This window comes from Alnus glutinosa, chromosome 11 (assembly GCF_958979055.1).
Source record: "Alnus glutinosa chromosome 11, dhAlnGlut1.1, whole genome shotgun sequence".
In the NCBI taxonomy this organism is placed as follows: Eukaryota; Viridiplantae; Streptophyta; class Magnoliopsida; order Fagales; family Betulaceae; genus Alnus; species Alnus glutinosa.
The window spans coordinates 13,523,862-13,545,548 of NC_084896.1; the positions used below are offsets into that span (position 1 = coordinate 13,523,862).

A 21,687-nucleotide genomic window follows, 5' to 3' on the forward strand; every position below is an offset into this window, starting at 1 on the left:
GAGCCGCGTGGCCCTTCTTCTTTTCTCTTGATGTGCCCCAAAACGGGGTGCACTGCATGTGAGGCACAGGTGTGCGCCCCACCTGCTTCAAATGAAGGGCCGTATGGCCCTTAATTCTTCTTTTTTTATTTTTTATTTTTTTTTCTTTTTCTTTTTATATATTTTCTTTGCATTTTTAATAACATTAAATTAAATTCTATCAATTATTTACCCAAATTTTGTATTTTAATTGCTACAAAATATCTCGGACGTTACATAAAGGGTTTACAAGGGGACAGGCTGATTGGACTCTCTTAATCCGAAATCAAGGTAATCAAAAACTTATTGCTCAAATTTATGTCGATGATATCATATTTGGAGCAACTCTAGATTCCTAAGCCTATGATTTTTCTGATGAGATGAAGCAAGAGTTTGAGATGAGCATGATTAGTGAGTTGAACTACTTTCTGGGGCTTCAAGTCAAGTAAACATCTGAAGGAATATTCATCTCTCAATCTAAGTATGTTAAAGATCTGTTCAAGCGGTTCGGTCTAAATGGGAAGAGTGATGCTTGTACTCCCATGAGCACTAGTGTCAAGGTAAGTGCTGATTTGGAGCCTGAGCTTTGATACCAAATTATGTGAACTCCCTTTTGAACCAACAATCAAATTGAAGCCTACCCAAGAAAGCCAAAAATCAAGTCAAGAGAATCTAGACCCGTTGAAATACCGTTCCAAGAACCTAGAATCAAATCAAGAAGATTGATCTAGACCCGTTGAAATCTAGTTCAAGAACCTAGATTTGGTGCGAACCCCACAAAGGGTTTGCCTTTGATAAGTTCATAGTTCAATCAAGAACTACTAGAGAAAACTGAAAAGTTTTCTCTGAAGAAAAACTTCATTCAAATTCAACTTTTTTCAAAGTGTGGCCACAAGTATTTTTAAACACTTCCAAGAAACCCTAGGGCCTACTAAGGCCTTCATAAATTAAAATACATGGGCTGAACATCTTCAGGGCCAACCAAAACCTAAACTAAAAGCCTATAGCTAATAAAAGAAGTCCACTTAATGAATTAAAAAGGCCCAAATGCCTACAACCATAGAAACATAAAAATAGGCCCACAAGCCTATACTTAACGAAATAAAGAGTCCACGAAACCACATGGATTAAAAGTTGGTTCTTCTTCTTTCAAGCCCAACTTGAATGTTGGGGTCCTGCTTGATAAATTTGCAAACTCGGCCTAAGTGGATTGCACCAATCCTTGCATTGCTTCCTTGATCTTCTTAGGTCTTGACCTTGTGATTGGCCCATGTAAAACTTGCAAGGGATCTTTAAGATTCGGCCCACCATTCCCATCACTTTGTGGCTCCACATGTAGAAGAGGATGATTCTTACTAAGAGCACAGTGATGAAGACGGGGAAGAACTCAAGAAGGCATTAGAGTTCAAGAAGCTAAGGGAGACTCTCAAGCAGCATATCTATGAGCTGAATAGTTTATAGACTGTGAAGAGTTCACTACTACTCAAAATACAAGACCTAGAGGAGAAGCAACTGGAGACACAGCTTCAGTTAGAGAGGGTCACCGATGAAAAGCTAACCCATATGCTGTCAATCCAGAAGAGCCCAACAGACAAGACTGGACTCGGGTATGTAGAGTCATCTAGGACTATCTTTGTCGAGCCCACAGTCCCTGAGCCTCCACTCATTGTTGTGAACAAAGGGAAGGACATAATTAGTGGAGATATTCTGGTCACTCAGAAGCTCCCCACCATTAGACAACCTCCCATATGCCATCACTACGGCCTAAGCGGGCATGTCCAACCCTAGGAAAAGCATGGTGAATCAAATATATTTTCGTACTCAAAGTTTTTGCACTAAAACAGCGAAGAAAAACAGTATGTTTACATGAGAGAGAGTTTTACTGAAATTTTTGGCTCTTCTTTATGAAAATCGATTGCTCATGCATCCTTATATAACAATCTTGAAGGGTTGGGATCAAACCAGTACAATCTCTTTCAATGGTCGGATTTTTGACAGCAAGAAAGAGAAAAATCTAAGCAAGATTACACAATATCTAATATTAGATTATTTATCATATTTAACGTCATAATTAGATAGTACCACCGTATCTAGTTCATTTTCAACCAAACTAGGCTAACTTAGACTAACTATATGGGTTTTAATCGTCTAAAATCGTTTACACGCATTGGGTTTAAGAATTAAAGGAGAAAATCCATATTTGAGTTTTTACGTAATTTGCAACACACTGTAATATGGGGTCGCTCGATCGATTCCATTTATTTTGCTCGATTGATTTTATATTCGATCGATCAACTTCACTTCCAAATCGCTCGATCGACTTTGGTTAATAATATCTTTACTTATCTGATTTCTATACATGTATATATACATATACACAATTCTATTTAATCTATAACTAACATTAATTAAGTCTTATATCTATGTACACATATGCAAATATCTATGCATTACTATCCTAAGCATGATATTTTCCAGGTATTCCATCCCACCCCTCTAATAAAAATTTTGTCCTCTAATCAAGATGCTAACTAATAACAATCAAGAAATAATAATGATTTCTTTCTTGTTACCTAATCATCTTCGTCATCATTGAAGATGTCCATGGGTGGCACCGCAAGGATCTCTTCTGCTTGGTCGATAGGAGCTTCTGCCTCTAGTTGGTCTACATCTTCGTGAGCAGGAGCAAAATTCTCCATTGGGATATTCCTAATGTATCTGAACCATCCTATTAAGTATTACATCGTTAAGGGCCTGGTTATTAATAAAAGTCTAACGCAGTAACATAAACTCTCCTACTGGGCCAAATATGCCCAAAGGAATGGGTCCTAACATAAACAGGTTTGGGGCAACAGGCGGCTACAAAGGAATATTAGCGGGCGCCGAAGGATCTTTAGGAATATCTACCGGTGCAAGAGGTACTAGTGGAAAACCAGGTGGTATAGGAAGTATTTCAATCAAATACTGCAAAGAGTTTTCAAACCTCAAAACAAACGTGGGTATTTGTTCCTTTGTTGTTCTTTGCGATCAAGAATTTGAACAGGCAATTCTTCGTATCTGAGATCGTCTTGTACTTGAAGTGGTTCAAAATCCACGATATGACGTGGGCCATGAACATGCTTTCTCAAAGTTGAAACATGGAAGACGTTATGAATTCCGGATAAAACTGGCAATAGGTCAACTTTATATGCCAGGGGACCAACAACTTCTTTAACTTTGAAAGGACCTACAAATCTTGGGCTCAACTTCCCTATCTTGCCAAACCACACTACTCCTTTCATTGACGATATTTTTAAATACACAAGGTCACCCACATTAAATTCTAGTTGGCGGCAATGTTTGTCTGCGTAACTCTTTTGCTGGCTTTGTGATGTTAACATTCTTCTTCGGATAATAGAAATTTTGTCCTTCATGTCTTGTATCGTCTCTGGCCCAATGAGGTATTTTTCTCCCACTTCATCCTAATATAATGGAGATTGACATTTCCGTCCATGCAACGCTTCATATGGTGCCATCCCAATAGTTGCCTGAAAACTATTGTTGTAAGTAAATTCAACTAAAGGTTTAATTTAATCCACTTACCCTTAAAGTCGAGTATGCATAACCTCAACATATCCTCCAAAATCTAGATGGTCCTCTCTTATTGTCCGTCGATTTGAGGATGATAGGCAGTGTTGGTATTCAGTTTCATTCCTAGCGCATCTTGTAAGCATTTCCAGAATCTGGAAGTAAAACGAGAATCCCTATCAGATACAATAGAGGCAGGCACTCCATATTATCTGACGATGTCTCTAATGAACATTTCAGCTAGCTTGGGCATAGAGTCAGTAATGTGGAATGGAATGAAATGAGCACTTCTGGTAAGCCTGTCAATCTCTGATGGAGATTAAGGCACCGCTTCAAAGGATCTCGTTCAAGTACCAATTGGGCTGGTTACGAGAGCATAAGCAAAGAAGTTCAAGGATGTACTCAACGGACTCATCCAAGAGTTATGGGCTCAAGCAAATTCGTGGAGATCCATTGAGCATGATCCACGTGGGCAACAAAGAATCGTCACCTTGATTCAAGTTCTAGAAGGATCCGATCAAGGCTAAGAATTGGCAAGAAATACTTTGGGTCTATTCTAAAAGGATCAGATTGCGTGGCTATTCTAGGCGCCACTTTCTTTCCTTTTATGTTGTCTTTTGTTTCCTTCTATATGACTCTATGATGTGAACCCCGTCAAGAATAACGAGACCCAACAACGAAAGGGAACCCAAGATCGTTCTATGAACAAATTTGAATGGAAGACCTCGACCCGTTGTTTATGACAAACAAGAACCTCGGTATAAGGAAGACGCCACAAACGGTGGTGGAAACTCCGTTTGATAAGTCAAGATGAACACCACGGGAAATCCCGATAAGTTCGAGTAGTTCTTCAAAGAACCAAAGAGAATAAACCTCACAAGTTTTATGAATAATCAATGTCTATTTTTTTCTTTACAATCACATGCTTAAATAGGCTTTACAAAAGACTAGCAAACTCTTTATCCCTACGCAATCTCTTGTGGTCCAAGCAATTATTTGGGCAACAAACCCATTATGGAAAACTTAGAAATATCAAATCAAAATATACTTAAATATCTAACTTAAATAGGGCATGAAATCGTTCTAAATATGGTACTCTTCATATTTCCATGTCAGTCCACCATCAATTTATTCCGCATCAATTTGGTTTAGATTTCCTGCGATTGTTTTCTTGCCAATTCTTAGCCTTGACCGGATCCTTCTAGAACTTGAATCAAGGTGACGATTCTTTGTTGCCCACGTGGATCATGCTCAATGGGCCTCCACGAATTTGCTTGAGCCCATAACTCTTGGATGAGTCCGTCGAGCACATCCTTGAACTTCTTTGCTCGTGCTCTCGTAACCGGCCCAATTGGTACTTGAACGAGATCCTTCGAAGCGGTGCCTTGATCTCCATCACTCTAGGCGTCCAGCTCTTCTTTCCTATTCCAGCTCCTTTTTTTTTAGGCAAGTAGGGTTTATTTTAGCTTTGACTAGGAGGGTGGGTGTCCAACGCTTCAACGGCAGGTAAGTGAATTGTTGGAGAAAGGGCACGTGAGGGAGAGCATGAGCCCATGTGCGGTTCCGGTCTTACTTGTACCTAAGAAGGATGGGACGTGGAGAATGTGCGTTGATTGCCGAGCCATCAACAACATAACGGTAAAGTATCGTCATCCTATCCCACGCTTAGATGATATGTAAGATGAGCTGCATGGTTCTAGCATATTTTCTAAGATTGATTTAAAAAGTGGTTATCATCAAATTAGGATAAAAGAAGGAGATGAATGGAAAGCTAAATCCAAAGTGCAGCCCAACAGTTTGTATACTCCTTTACCAATTCCTAGTGAGCCTTGGATTGATATTTCAATGGATTTTGTGTTAGGATTGCCTAGGATTAAACGTCGAAGAGATTCAATTTTTGTGATCGTGGATAGATTTTCTAAAATGGCACATTTTATTCCATGTCACAAAACGGATGACGCTTCGCATGTTGCTAATTTGTTCTTTAGAGAGATTGTGAGATTACATGGCATGCCTAGGACAATTGTTTCGGATAAAGATGCTAAGTTCTTGAGCTATTTTTGGAAGACTTTGTGGTGTAAGCTAGGTACTAAGCTATTGTTTTCCACTACTTGTCATCCACAAACTGATGGTCAAACTAAAGTAGTAAATAGGACTTTGTCTACTCTGTTGAGGGCAATCATTAGAAAGAACATCAAAACATGGGAATAATGTTTACCACATGTTGAGTTTGCATATAATAGAGCTGTTCATTCTGCTACCAAATTTTTTCCATTTGAAATTGTGTATGGGTTTAATCCTTTAATTCCATTGGATTTATCTCCTTTACCTTTGACAGAGCACGTTAATTTAGATGGCAAAAAGAAAGCTGACTTTGTGAAGCAGATTCATGAGAAAGCAAGACTCAATATTGAGCGAAGAACGGAGCAATATGCCACACAAGCCAACAAGGGACGTCGCAAGCTGGTTTTTGAACTCGGAGATTGGGTTTGGCTGCATATGAGAAAAGAAAGATTCCGGTGAAAAGACGTTCCAAATTGCTCCCAAGAGGAGATGGTCATTTCCAAGTCCTCGAGCGTATCAATGACAACACTTACAAGCTAGATTTACCTGGTGAGTACAATGTAAGTGCCACTTTTAATGTTACTGATTTGAGTCCTTTTGATGTAGGTGATGATTTGAGGGCAAATCCTTTTCAAGAGGAGGGGAATGATGGAGATCAAGGCACCGCTTCGAAGGATCTCGTTCAAGTACCAATTGGGCTGGTTACAAGAGCACGAGCAAAGAAGTTCAAGGATGTACTCAACAGACTCATTCAAGAGTTATGGGCTCAAGCAAATTTGTGGAGGCCCAATGAGCATGATCCACGTGGGCAACAAAGAATCGTCACCTTGATTCAAGTTCTAGAAGGATCCGGTCAAGGCTAAGAATTGGCAAGAAATATTTTGGGTCTATTCTAGAAGGATCGGATTGCATGACTATTCTAGGCGCCACTTTCTTTCCTTTTATGTTGTCTTTTGTTTCCTTCTATATGACTCTAGGCGTCCAGCTCTTCTTTCCTATTTTAGCGTCTTTTTGTTTTAGGCAAGTAGGGATTTATTTTAGCTTTGATTAGGAGGGTTGGCGTCCAGCCTTTATTGCCTTATATGTCTTGTGTGTTTTAGGAAGGTAAGGATTTCTTCCCTTACCCATTTTCGGCTTTAATTAGGTTTTCTATGTTAGGTTTTTTTCCTTGTAATGTCCCGCCCTTTAAATAGGTGCATAAGCAATGGAAAAGGAGACATTGATTATTCATAAAACTTGTGAGGTTTATTCTCTTTGGTTCTTTGAAGAACTACGCGAACTTATCGGGATTTCCCGTGGCATTCATCTCAACTTATCAAACAGAGTTTCCACCACCGTTTGTGGTGTCTTCCTTATACCGAGGTTCTTGTTTGTCATAAACAACGGGTCGAGGTCTTCCATTCGAATCTGTCCATAGAACGATCTTGGGTTCCCTTTTGTTGTTGGGTCTCGTTATTCTTGACGGGGTTCACATCAGCAGGATTCTTGGTGTACCTGTGCTTCACATATCAACAAATCCCTTCAATGAGGTTTTGGAGCCTCCTACTTTGAATCAGCTTAAGGATTTCTTTCATGTTCATCCACAGGGCGAGGAACGAGCACATGCTAACATTGGAATTGGTGCCTTTTCTCCCCTGCACTGCCTGCTCACAAAGATTGTTCAGCACAATCTCTAGCCCAGTGTTCACAGAAGTGAGCTTATCTTGAAGAGGGCTCATTTTTTATATGCTATAGTAATGATGATGCCTTTTTGCTTATGTAAGCACATCCTCAACCGTATGCTGGAGATGAGAAATGATCACTCTATAGGGCTCCCCTTTGCGTGCTTGGTCATGAAGATCATTCTTCAGTCTGAGCTAGATGTCTTTGCAGAGCCCAAGTTGAGAATACAGGACCCACTCGGCAATCAGACTCTCATGAAGTCAAATGCCCAGCTGAGGCATGAAGGTTAAGATGAAGCTCCTCAGCCTCCTTCTGTTCAGTTTAAGATACTTACTAGAGCTTCCTCTTCTCAGATTGCTCCTCCGCCTCCACAGTATGATGCAGGATTTGCTCAGATTCTGGCTGCCTTAGAGTCTATTCATGGCGGGTATGAGTTCTATGCAGCAGGAGGTTCGCTCTGTCAACCTCCGAGTGGAACAGTGCCAGCTTGACATCCAGGGGTGTCTCAAGCATCATCATCCACCCCTTGATGACGATGACTGATTTTTATTTGTTTTGTTGATTTATTTTGAGACATTTTTACTATTTTCCTGTTTTGGATATTTGCAAACTTTTATAACTCTGGGTTTTATTTACTCTATTTACCCTTGTCCTGCTGAGAGACATTAAGGGGCAGTAATTTTAACTGGTTTTTCTATACTTTTTTTTGGAAAATGTTAGATTTACAACACCAATACAACAACTGTACAACAATCCCTCACATGAGGGTGGGTCCCACATACTGGGGCCCACCCTCATGTGAGTGATTGTTGTACAGTTATTGTATTGGTGTTGTACAAGAATCAAATCCCCTTTTTTTTACCCTTTGTCCTTTTGAGACAAAAATGGAGAGTATTTTTTTGTTTTGGACCGGGAATGTATTTTTAAAATTGGTCAAGTGATTTTTGTCCCAGAATGGCCAAAGGAGGAGTTTGTTAGTTTGTGTTAGCTGCATTTTGTTTGACAAAATCACTATTATGTAATGTTGCTACAAAATTAGGGATGTCGTTTATTTCAGAAAAGTGGTTTAAGATGCTCAAAAGAAGATTCTATACAGATTCCAAGTCAAAGAAGTCCGATCCCAAGTGTTAGTATTTTATGTTGGCTTCATTCTGGATGACAAAAACACTTTATGTAATGGTTGCAAATTAACAGGATGATCGGTTCTTATTCAGAGTTTTCATGTATTCGGATAGTATTCATTTCAAAGCATGTGACTTATCACAAGCTTCTAGAAGATCCATGAAAATTCCTTACAAATTCCAAGCCAAATCAACCGGTTCCTGTGCAACTGTCCGGACGAGCCTTTGTAGGCGTCCAGACGCTCTGTAGTGTCTTGCAGATTACGTTGAAGTCGTCCGGACAACAGAGTAACACCGTTCGGACGCTAGGTCAATCATTATTCTACACTGAGTGGGATTTCAGAAGTTGACACTGTTAGGGAAGTCTCTGCAAGTCGTCCGGACAACATGGCAACACGTCCGGACCAGTGTTCCGTTCAAACGTAGAAAGGAGTTATAGGGAAGACCGTCCGGACGCTTGGCGAAGCCGTCCGGACGTGGACCTGATAAGGAAACAATTGCGCTGTTTTTGAAAGGTGGTCGTAGAAGACTGTCCGGAAGTGACTATCTTCCGTCCGGACGCTCGACAACTAGAGTCTGAATTTGTCTAGATTTAGGATTTCTGTAAGCCTATAAATAGTGGGCTCTAGGCTTGTAAATTGTATGAATTCTGTATCGAATTCCATAATGCTTAGAGAGGGTGTTTAGGAAGAATCAAAGATCCGCTAGCTCTCAAGCCGTTGTCGGTGTGTGCTCAACAGTTCGTATGAAGTCTATCTTAGGGATTAGCCCTAAGGTAAAGAAATTCATTGAAGACCCCTTCAAGTAGGAGACTTGGTTGGGAAGCGTTCATGATGGTCTTCGTGTCAGAGTTAAAGGTATGACTACTGCATAAGGATATGTGAGTAAGAGTGTCTTGTAACTAGCTTTGTTTTTGGGTATGTGGATATCCTGGGTTTGGCTGCCCTAGAGTGGTTTTTTTCTTCACAGAGTTTCCACTTCGTTAACATTTATCTTGTCTTCTTTATATTCCGCATTTAAGATATTTTGTCTCACACAAATACACACACTTGGTTGTTAGAAGTCATTATTTAATTTTCAATTGGTATCAGTGCTTGGTACACTCTGTTTTAGATTTATTTCTTAAGTATCTCTTGACTTCTATTGTTTTTTTTTTTTTTTTTTTCATAATGTCTCAAAATCTTAATTCAATTCTGCCCTTTGATGGGACGAACTATGACTATTGAAAAGCCTGCATGCGCTTCTTTTTAAAATCAATTGACATCTGGAAAATTGTTGAAACTGGTTGGATTAAACTAGAAGAAACAGACGAAATTACTATTACTCAAACAAGCGCACGACTCTCCAATGATAAAGCCCTCCATGCATTATGTCAAGCACTTTCACCATCTGAATTCGCAAGAATTTCAAATTCTAGAAACATATGAAGGCACAAAACTGGTAAAATCTGCCAAGCTTCAAATGTTGATTTCTAAATTTGAAGAAATTAAGATGCTAGAAGAAGAGACATTCGGAGAGTTTTACACCAAGATTAGCGATTTAAAAAACTTGATGGTGAGTCTTGGGAAGCAAATCTCGAATGTAAAACTCATCCGAAAAATACTAAGATCTTTGCCTGAGCGTTTCAGGATTAAGGTGACAACTATAGAAGAAAGCAAAGATCTGGAGGAGATGAAGATTGAAGAGTTGGTAGGATCTCTTCAGACATATGAATACTCCTTACCTCCAGTCAGAAAGGCAAAGACAATTGCCCTCAAGGCATCCAAGAAGAAATCCAGAGTCTTTTCTAACGAAGACTCCGACATTGATGAAGATGCAATGGCAATGTTAGCTAAGAACTTTGAGCGATTCATGAAGAATAATAAATTCAATAAGAAGTTCTCTGACAGACTAAGAAATGCTCCCACACAGCTGAGTCAGAAGAAGCAGAGAAGATAGATCCGAGGGGTCCCCAATGCTTCGAATGTTTAGGCTTCAGGCACATCAGGACCGAATGTGCAAATCTGAAGAAACTAAAAGGGAAAGCCTTTAATACAACTCTCAACGATGAGTCTGAGAAGGAAGAAGAAACTCCTGAGGAAGAAAAATTATCGGCCTTCATAGCCCCACGTGAAGAAAAGGAGGATTCTCAGTCCTACTACTCTGAGAATAGTGAAGAAGAAGATATGCAGTCAGCCTATCAACTTCAATATGTAGAGTTCTTAAAGCTGATGGAGAAATACAAGCAGCAGATACTAGAGCTAAACAGCCGCAGGACTGAGAAGACTGCTATGCTAATAAAAATCAATGATTTAGAAGAGAGGCTTCTGGAGACACAGTTGCAACTTGAGAGAGTCTCAGACGAGAAGCTTATTCACATGCTCTCCATTCAGAAGTGCCCAACTGACGAGACTGGACTCGGGTATGTTCCTCCTTCTACTTATGATATTCCTTCTACCTCCCAGACTATTTTTGTGAAGCCGGTTATTCTCGAGTCTCCACCCTCAAGCGTGGATAAGGGAAAAACTGTTATGGATGGGGAAGTACCAGTCATCCCTCAGCCAAATATTCAGAGTATGATCATTAGAAAAAAGACAAACATTCAAAAATATAAATGTTATTAGAGAAAGAATAAGGAAATCTTAAAAAAAAAAAAATATTTAAATGGAATAGTAAAAGTAAATAGCTAAAATTGTGAGGCTGCTAGGGGTGCTTTTAAAAAATTGGATAGCTAAAATAGAGAAAAGTAATTTTTAGCTCTTTGGATTAGTAAAATGTGGCAAGTCTACAAAGAATGCTCTTGGAAGATAAAAATTCGAATATCCGGACATTCCTTTACTATGGTGTTTGGATGAGGATAATCTTTTAGGATTCCTAGAAATCCTAAAAGATTACCTTAATTGGTTGCATTTACTAAAGAGAATCCGGATACTCGTTGGAATCTAGTTTTCCCCCTAACTGTCTTTTGCTGGAAATGTAGATACATTTTTAAAGAGGTGAAAAGTCAAATTCACTTGGCAAGAACCACCAATTAGTAAAAAAACCCAATTTGCAAGAACCCCCAATTCCCATAAACTCCCAATTCCCAAAAACCTAAACAATTTGCAAAAACCTCATTTCACAAAAAAATCAATTTTGCAAAAAAAATATTCCAACAAAACTCTAATTCGTAAAAACGCCAAGTCGCAAATGCCATATCCCAACATACTTTAACAAAATCCAAAATTTGAGATAGGATTAATCTGTAGGTACCCTGTAATTAGCACATCCAAGAAATCTTCTACTAAAATTTCCTTTTGTAAATGAAGTCTTCATTGCTGCTTCTATAGCGCACATACATTTTTTACGGTAAAGTCTGGCTATGCTTGATGGAGAAGACGTAGAGTCTGCATTTCCACTGGCCATGTGTCCTTTAGCTTCGTCGACCATACCACTTGTGAACTTCGACATCGCTGCAGCTCCAACAATGAAGAAAAGACTTTGAAGATGGAAGGAAGACCTCATTTGTTTTGTGGGTATGTGAGTGTTTTTTAATGGCTATGTTTTGTTTTGTTTTGTATTTCACTCGATGGGGACGAGGGCAAAATGAGGAGAATATGGCCTTAGTGGTCCACGTGACCAAACTTTCATCGAAGTAGACGATAGCCTCTAACAAAGTATTTTAATTGCAACAAATTGGTAGATCAATGGATTAAGTGACACTTGCCAGTTCATGGGGCTTTATAAAAAGTGGTTATTAGTTGAGGGGGCCAAAGTGTATTTAACCTAAAAAAAAATTAATTTCATTAGAGCATTCCTACTAGAGGTGTACAACCGGTTGTAATTACGGTTATTTCCTCATAACCGCAACCTTAACTGGGGTACTTAGTTATTCGCTTTTAAATAACCGCAACCACTAGTTGCGATTATTTTTTCATAACCGCAACCTTAACTGGGGTATTTGTTTATTCGCCTTTAAATAACCGCAACCACTAGTTGCGATTATTAGGTTATTAGAAACCGGTTATTAACCGGGTAACCAATTTTTATACATCTTTAAAAAAAAAAAAAAATCAATAGAATAGTCAAAGTGAATAGCTAAAATGGTAAGGCTGTTGAGGGTGATTTAAAAAATTCGATAGCTAAAATAGAGAAAAATGATTATTAGCTATTTTGACTAGTAAATTTGATGAGTCTACTAAGTATGTTCTTAAAAGATAAAATTCGAATAGTAGGACATACCTTTACTATTGCATTTGGATGAGGATAATATTTTATGATTCTTACAGTATTTGGTTGCATTTACTAAAGAGAATCCAGATACTCCTGAGAATCTAAATTCTCTCTTAATTGTCTTTTGCTGGAAATGTAAATTCATTTTTAAAGAGGTGAACAGTCACATTTACTTGGCCTTGGGAAAGATTTTTTTTTTTTTTTAAGAGGACAATAGCCCATAATTATTATTAAAAAGGTTTAGTAAACACCTTGTCCGCGCTAAACATTCTTGCTTTGTGAAACCTTAACCATAAAAGCTTTCTAACATTTTGATGCTACTACTATTTAGTTTTTTTTTTTCTATTGGATATTGTTAAGAAAATACAAGGAAAGTTATTGTCATGGTTATCTTTTCAACGCTACTTTTTTCGGATTTGATTGTGATCATTTTGTAAACTCTATATATAAAAGTTATGAACTATTTTATTCTAAAAAAAAATACAGAAATGAAGTTATAGATGAAAAATAAAGATAATAAATTAATATCTGCATATAAAAGTTACAAACGAACAAGTTTTATTAAAACAAGTACATAAAAGTGAAAAGATCTATTTTATTCCAAACAAAACGGAAATGAACCAATTTTATGACCATAGATGAAAAATAAAGAAAACAAATCAAACAGTATAAATAGTAAATATTAGGACATAAAAGAAAAACCACAGTTTTTCCTCGTCATTTTTTGTTTAATTTTTGGAGGCTAGGAAGCGGTAATTCTAAGGATTCCACTCCATTACAAGACATCCCATCGGTTGAGAGTAGACCTAAAGCAAAGGAGTTAGCATCGACGGGATTAGATAGGAGGCTTCTGAAGAGTGGGATAAGAGTGCGTCCACCCCTATTCAGCAGAATAATGTTTTCCCTAGTCAACCAAGTTTGTTAAGTGGTTGGTTAGGTAAACTTTTTCCATGAGACTCGCAGTTTCCGTCGCCAATACTATCCATATTCAGGTGCTTCTTACCAAACTTTCAGTAAATATTCATCCCCTTTGATGTCCAAAAAAAAAAAAAAAGAAGTCCTTAGAAAAAAGCATGTCATTAATTAATGATAAGATTCTGGCTTGATGTAAGTCGAAATTATAATATAAATAAAACACCTCTCTGGTATCACAAAGAAGAGTGAACTATCTCATATTCTCAATCACCTAAGATACAAGTTTCCATGTTCGGCAACTAATTAATTTCTGATAGTTTTCTTGTGGAGACTCCCAACTTCATTCCAACTTGAACCAATGTCTCGAGTGATCTGGTGCTATTTGATAGGAGGTCCTCATCTATCTCAATTGCATCCTGCATGCAGAAAGCCACACAGATTAAGCTTGATGGTTATAAAGATTGCTGATATACACATAGCACCACTGAATTTAACCATGATAGAAACACAGCTTTCATACTTGCAAAACTTCAGCATATACAGCTCATATGCATTGAATTGAGTTTGCTAGAAAAGGTATTATTGTAATAAAGATTAAGACGGGCGTGTTGAAGATTTGCTGATTATTTGATCTACCGTATTATTGCTTAATTATGTTTATTTGATTACAGTGTAATACTTTCCATATTAGGTTCTAGGTTTTTTCTATTTAACACATGTAGCCGATTGGAACATTAAAAGCAATAAGAATTTCTCTTTTTCGATCTCCATTTTCTACTTCGTAGCAGAGCCAAATTAGGGTTCCTATGTTTTGGGTTTTTTTTTTTTTTCCGCTTGTGGTCGTGCGACTACGTCTTTGTGATTGTGCAACTGTATATTGCTCACCATCATCTATGTCGCACAATCCATAGAATGTACCACCGGTATTCTTAGGGCCGTTCCTTTGACAAACTGTTGCAATTTGGTGAGCACTTGATCCATTACGAACACAAATCACTGTTTTTGATGGATCGAGTATGAACAAGGTGGTATTCCTTGGCTTGTTCGGCAGTTTCTGGTTTGATTTGGAGTTTTAGAGGCCTATAGGAGTACGTGAGCGGCGGTGCGTGAACCTCCGCCAACGAAAAGACAGTTTCATTCTGCACGACTAAACGACATGTCGTTTCGTGATTGGTTGAGAATGACATTTCGTTCAGAAAGGAGTTACTGCTTTGTTGTTCAGCCCTAATGAAAACGACTTCCAGTTCAAACCTAGAGAATGATTTATAGTTTGAAACTTTTTTGATGAATGATTTACAAGCAAGTTAAAGCGATTAAGGAATTGGTGGTTGTTTGACCTATTTAATCTTTCTCTTTTGTGAAAAGTGTCTTTGGTTTGAGGTCACAAATTAGAAGATTTCCTCCTTTGCTTCACATAAATTAATTCTATGTTTGGGGCAGACATGTAAACTTAATCCAAGTTGATCCAAAATAAAACAGGTGGGTTTAGAAAGGTCTCCCACAATGTTGCAAACCCAACCCATTGCTGTTCCAATATATACCCCTCAAGACTAGCCATCATTTAATGTGTGCTCATGGTGATCCAACAAATTGCTTCTTGTAAACCAATAATGACCATGCTGCATTTACTTTATTGATACAACACCCATGCAGCATTATCCTCACTACTTAGTTTTATCATGGCATCAATTATGTTAGGTTTTAGAAATTGGCCTTACTTGGTGTGTAAAAACTTATCTAGTAGGTCTTTTCATATCACAAGGGTTTGGTGTGAAAAAGGCTTGGATTTAGGGTTGTGTTTTCGTCATGACAACATAGCTCTGGAAGTGAGTTTAGCTCTGGAAGGAGATACAAGTTGTGATGTGCTTGCGTTAAATATTGCTTATCCTTATGCTTATTTATTGTGATTTTCTTGTATCGGGGATTTGAACTTGACCCTATGTTCTAACAAATTAGTTATTTCTCTCATTGGGGGTTTAGTTTGGAGTAAGACATTAATATTGGTGTAACACTTCGGTCCCATATCGGAAAGATTAGTAGCCTACATAGAGAGTGGGTGGTTCATAAGAGATGCTTATGGGTTACTTGCTGGGTAAAACTGGGCTTTATAAATGATTCTATGGAAGCTCTAAATTGACTAGTCCTTTTGGGGTGATAGCGCAGATGTGGTAACGTTTTTCCCTAAGTCATTAAAAATGGTATCAAAGCCACCTAGTAATGCGGCATGTGATACTGTTAGCACTGCAAAACGTGGCCGTCATGAGGACGTCAGGGGTTTAAGGAGGAGAGAAAAGTTTGTAACATGCCGGTCCCATATTAGGAAGATGTGTAACCCACATAAAGAGTGAGTGATTTATAAAAGATGCTCATGTGTGCTAAGTCTTACATTGTTTACTTACCAGATGAGCATTATAAAGTTATTATAGAGAAACTCCAAATTGACTAGTCCCTGTGGAGTGATAGCGCAAATGTGGTTAGCGTTTTTCCTTGAGTTATTACAATTGGTGTCTTTCAGACAAAACTTGGTGTTGGGGTAACACACTGGAGAAGAATTTAATATTGGAATAAAATGTGTTTGACATTTATGCTATTAGAGATTAATGATATTAGTAGTCTCTTATCCTCATGTATGTTTATATAGCTCTAGTTGACATTTTTATTGGGACTAATCCCACTCTCACCGGCCCATCTGAAAATGATCGGGCCTCAAGGCCAGCACCGACCCATCCGAAGAGTTCGGGACCTCAAGAACAGAACTGGTATATGTAGAAGTATAAGCCCCAAGTCAAGACAGCAAGACCACTAGGTGGGCCTACCCAAGGGATGTGATTCCTGGCCCAAGTTGGATTCTTCGCATCCCAGTCTTAGGTCAAGATGGAGTAGAATACTTAATTCATGTCTGACTCCACTTGGTAACCTATAAATATGCCTTATACCAAATATGAACCTTAGACTGAATTATTGTGCTTTGCTACTTTTCTCTTAGAGGCTTAATTAGGCATCGGAGTGAGACCCCCACCGACACCTCGGCGAGTTCTCTCCGATTTTAGTTGTTTTGTAGTGATCGTGGGAACGAGAACATCGAAGAACGTGCTGTTCACACCATACCGAAAACTATTCTAACAATTTTAATTTTTTTTGGAAGAATGAATAGTTTATTGCTTTGGTGGAAAAGGTTTGTGTTGAGAAATATTGTACAGGTTTCTTATGGTGGTGAATATTTTAAGCATGCACCACTCGTTTAGGGTTTGTGGCATGATGACATAAACAGCTTTGACTTTATGTTGATTAGCCTCCACAAATACAAAGTGTTAATAAATATCCTTCTTCTTGTCCTTTCATAGCGTAATGACATCTCTCTGTAGAGAGATAGAGCGACTACCAAATACCCTAATCACAAAAGTACTCCTTAATATACATAAGAAATAGTATTCCAGTGGACACCAAATTAAAATACGAAAAAGTTATGAAAATGAAAATAGCATTCTTTTCGGAAGCCTTTCCTAATATTCAGCTGTCCTAGAATTAACTTTCTTCTATGGGTTGACGAGTAAAGGATTCTACTTCTCAGTTTAAATTTATACTCCAATTTCTATGACTTTTTATGACTTCTCCAATTGAATCCATTGAACAAATACGAAAAAAAATGGAAAGGAAAAGAAAAAAAATATCATAACAGGATGTTCTAGCTTTGGGAAAGTGACATGCAAATACCATACCTATAGAAAAAGTTACATACTAGTGACCTTGTAGACCTAAATACTAATAATGCGGGGAATACAATACTGATATATGCACCACAGCAAGAATATACCAAGATGACTATACAAAATTGTACAACTATATTCCAGAGGCATACCAAAATGAAGCCAATAATATTATTCCCATGAGCTAAGCTATGTATCTGACCTATGTAATAAATAATTTAATATGGAAGAAAAGATTCATCCTATGAGCAAATAAAATAAAAAAACTAACTTCATTTCTGTAAGCTAGTATCTATACTCCATACATGCAAGAACTCTTAACTTTTATATATGTGAACAAGTAATACTTCAGCACACATTTTTCTTGCCCCATTTGCGTACTCATGATAGACAACAATTATGGCTCTAGCAATGAAAAACTGAGTTCCATAACTAATATGCCAAATGTCTCCGAAAACAGAGTGTTGATTCTTTTCAAGAATAACAAGAGGAAATAGAAGAACATATACTGATAATAAACTGTAAATTTAAAAGCCATACATATTTTACCTTCTCAAAAACACAAATAACTGTGCTTCCACCAAACGAGAAATATCCAAACTGTACAATAAAATGAAATGCCAATTAGAAGCCAAGATAACATTTTTTTTAATGCGACAATAACTAGGAAAACAATACCAATAAATAAAAGGCATCACCTCATCTCCCTTCTTGACATAGTCGCCCTCTTTCTTTGAAAAGGTGATGCTGCCAACCATAGTTGCCCCAATTGCAATAAGTGCCACCTGTAACGAAAGTTTCATTAAAAATTTCTCATGTAAAATCCGGTTGAAGTATTGATTACATGATTAAATTTATCCCTTCCCATTAGCTTAAGCGTTTGGGACAAGTGGTGATTTAACGTGTTATCAGATCAGATGTCCTGAATTCGAATCCGGTCTCCGTCATTTACTTCCAATTTTAATTAAATATTTCATATATTGAGTCCACATGTGAGAGGGAGTATTGAAGAATTGATTAAATAATTCAATTTACCCATTCCCATAAGCTTAAGCTTTTGGGACAAGTAATGATTTAACATGGTATCAGAGTAGAGGTCTTAAGTTCAAATCTTGTCTCTGTCATTCACCTCTCATTTAAATTAAATATTCTATGTGTTGGGCCTCACCCATTAAAGGGGACTTTGAGCCTACACGTGAGGAAAAGTGTTCAAGTATTGATTAAATGATTAAGTGTATACATTCTCATCAGTTGAAGCTTTTGAGACAAATGATGATTTAACAAATCCATATAAGACAGTTCTTTCCACGTCATACCATTCCTATGCCTTTTTAATCTCCCATTCCAGAAAGGCAATAAATCAACAATGGTATTAGGCATAACCAACTTGATACCAATGAGAGAAAAGACAAGCATTATGATTCTTTATCACTGCATAATGAAGGAGAAGCTGACTAATGATTTACAATTTCTCCATTGCTCTTACACATACAATACCAATCCACAATCACTTCATGTACTTTATAAGACTGTCCATAGTTATTATTTTGCCGAGAGCTGAGTAAACCATAAGAGAAGACTGGGTCTGCCAAATACTCCTCCAGGGAAAAGAAGAATCCACTCCCCTCCTTAACACCTTGGCGTGCTCTATGTATTTTGGGGATAAGGGGGATAGAACTATGGCTTTCCTCTCTGCCCTTGATGAGGACCATAGGAGGTGGGATATGATTGAAGATTGTGAGCTTTAGGGGCTTAGGGTTGGGTTGTTTTGTGGGCTGTTCCTTGTCGGGTCGGTGGTGAGGCTGTTGCTTCTTGTATACTCCGTGTGTACTAGGGGCGCCTTACGCTGTTTTTTATAAAATTACAATTACTTATCAAAAAAAAAAAATGTACTCCTACCCCAAAAATCATGATTTTTAGATGGTGCCCATAATAGCCTTTCCCCACCAATCGTCTTAAAATTGGAATTTCAGGATATCCCATAAAGAAACTAATGAAATCCCAAAAATCCAGGAAATCGAGCAAAGATAGAAATTTGAAGGATAGCTGAATTGTGATTAGAAATAAATACCGAAGTTAAATACAAGGGACCCAAATAAGAAAAAAGAAGAAAGAAAATAAAAACCTATTTTTTGGTTCTGCATGCATAGGATCAATATAATTATGGAAGTAGAAGTGACAACTTATCTCTATAAGGAGACATGATAAAAACAAAAGACAAAAAGAATAAAAATAAATTCAGCGAAGATGAAAGGTGGGGAAGGCACATGAACTAATTGATTAAAGAATGTGACCAGAGAAGGATTCCATTCAAAATTCACAACTTCATAATTACAAGTTCAGAGGAAAAATGCAAATAACATTACAAGGGTACTTAAATCTTCAAATGACCAGCTTGAGCAGAAAAAAGGCCACAGGCACCGTTCCTAAGAATGTGATGCAAAAAGTAACAGTACAGTTGTGAAAATAACTTGAATTGCACAGAACATGAACAAGAAATGATGTCTGAAGATTCAGTTTCTGCATATAGTGAGAGAATATTTGAGGATTTGAAAAGACAGATGAATGCACTGACAAACCTTTCCAAAATCTGCAGTTGAAATAGTTGATACCACTCGCTTATTCTCAGTGAAGACATTACAATACTTGCTATTTACAGCAATGGGGTTGACCTGGGAAAAAAAAAATAAAAGTCAGAAAACCAGAAGAAAAAAGAAGAAAACAAATAGAAATTCAAAGATGGATTCCATTTGTCCACGTACTGTATATAAGCTTCCAGGTATGTTTACAAATTTCTCAATGGTTCCAGAAACTGGAATATGGAACCGATGATAATCCTGAAACAATTGATAGTTGGTGAAGTTTGAAACTTGAAAATAGACCGAGTTTAAGACACATTCATGATACAATGTAACAAGGCAAGATTTCAACAAATACCTGCGGTGCCAAACGAAATATCACCAATGCTCCATCACTAAAAGCATTGGAATATACATCTTGTCCCAACAAGCCGTGAATTGAAAACTTTTGACCCTAAAAGTAATCAACAATGATCTCAATACAAGAAAATTATCCAACACATGAACATAAAATTAAAATGTATCAAGAATAAAGATGGAGAATATTGCAATTTCAAAGAATATAACACCCCAGCTTCTTGGTGATTCATGTCAAATAGGGTTTGCTTATTATTAAGGTTGTCGTGCTTGTCTACAATCTTCATCTCTTTTTCCTTCGAAATCTAGGTAGTATGGTCACAGACTAGCTAACCAGTCACAATTGTTTTTCTTTTTTTGTTTGAAGTATTACGAACTTACTCAGATATGGATCGATCCCATTGAAAGAAATAGGTGCTTACATTTAAAGTTTGAAACCCTTAAGGATGCTAAAGACTAATTGGTGTTAGCGTACTATCACTGTAAATATTATTTAACCAATTAAGATGTGCGTCACTCCCTTAATGAGGTTTTGAAAGACTTGTGCACTTTTCGAATATAGCAGATTCCAAAACATGGATATGCAAGGTGCCATTCTTTATTTCTCCAAAATATGAAATTCGATTTCAACATGTTGAATTTGAATATTTAGAAACTTCTTTTATTTGTAAAAAATTAACATTTTAAACTTTAATTGCTAAGAAAAGATTACTTTATTTATTTATAGGCTATAATACTATTGTCATTGTGGCCCCTCTGTGGTCCTCGATTGGGTTGACGGTTTGAATGGATGTAATTTTTATGTGTTGTATTGTCTGTTGAAGATTGAAACTACTGACATACTATGATTTTATTTTTCTCAAGTTATTCTGATTGTAATTTTGTTTGTATTTCTTTCCATATTATAGGTTTCTTCTATTTAAACCTATGTAATCGTATGAAACAAATACAAACAAAAATAAGAATTTCTTCTTCCCTCTCTCGGTCTTTCTTTTCTACTTGTTATCAGAGCAGAATTAGGGCTCCTTTATTTTTGGGTTTCTTCATTTTTTCTGCCCGTGGTCGTGTGAATGGTGTACCCACGTCTTTGTGATTGTGCAACTAGATCATCTAGGTTGCACGACCCAAAGAAGGTACCACCGATGTTCTCTGGGCAATTCCTTGGATCAACAGTGGCGATTAAGTGAGCACTCGATCCATCATGAACACTAATTAGTCTGTTTGATGCATCAATTGTGAACAAGGTGGTCTTCCCTGGTTTGTTCGGCGATTTTTGGTCTGATTTGGAGGTTTTGAGGCCTATCGGAGTACGTGGGCAACGACGCCTGAACCTCTGGCAACGGCAAAGGCTGTTTTGTTCTACACGACTAAATAACATGTCGTTCCGTGACTAGTTGGAAAACGACATGTGATTTAGAAGGGTGTCATTGCTCCGTCGTTCAGCCATAAAGAAATCGACCAGTAGTTCAAACCTAGAGAAAACGACCTTGCCGTTCAGCTGTGTGC

The 21,687-nt window shown here is 37.6% G+C and overlaps 1 protein-coding gene across 2 annotated transcripts in view; it reads right to left on the reverse strand.

The window, feature by feature from the left end:
* Window positions 1-13,684: 13,684 nt before the first annotated feature.
* Window positions 13,685-21,687, reverse strand: part of LOC133881042 (phosphatidylserine decarboxylase proenzyme 2-like) — an 82,093-nt gene continuing 74,090 nt past the window's right edge. For both annotated transcript variants that reach the window (XM_062320005.1, XM_062320004.1), the window contains exons 16-21: window positions 20,183-20,278; window positions 20,008-20,082; window positions 19,825-19,917; window positions 17,944-18,030; window positions 17,795-17,845; window positions 13,685-13,954 (exon numbers count right to left, since the gene is read on the reverse strand). In XM_062320005.1, coding sequence (XP_062175989.1) covers window positions 13,838-13,954; window positions 17,795-17,845; window positions 17,944-18,030; window positions 19,825-19,917; window positions 20,008-20,082; window positions 20,183-20,278 — 519 coding nt within the window. In that variant the 3' untranslated portion in view covers window positions 13,685-13,837. The remainder of the gene's footprint in view (window positions 13,955-17,794; window positions 17,846-17,943; window positions 18,031-19,824; window positions 19,918-20,007; window positions 20,083-20,182; window positions 20,279-21,687) is intronic.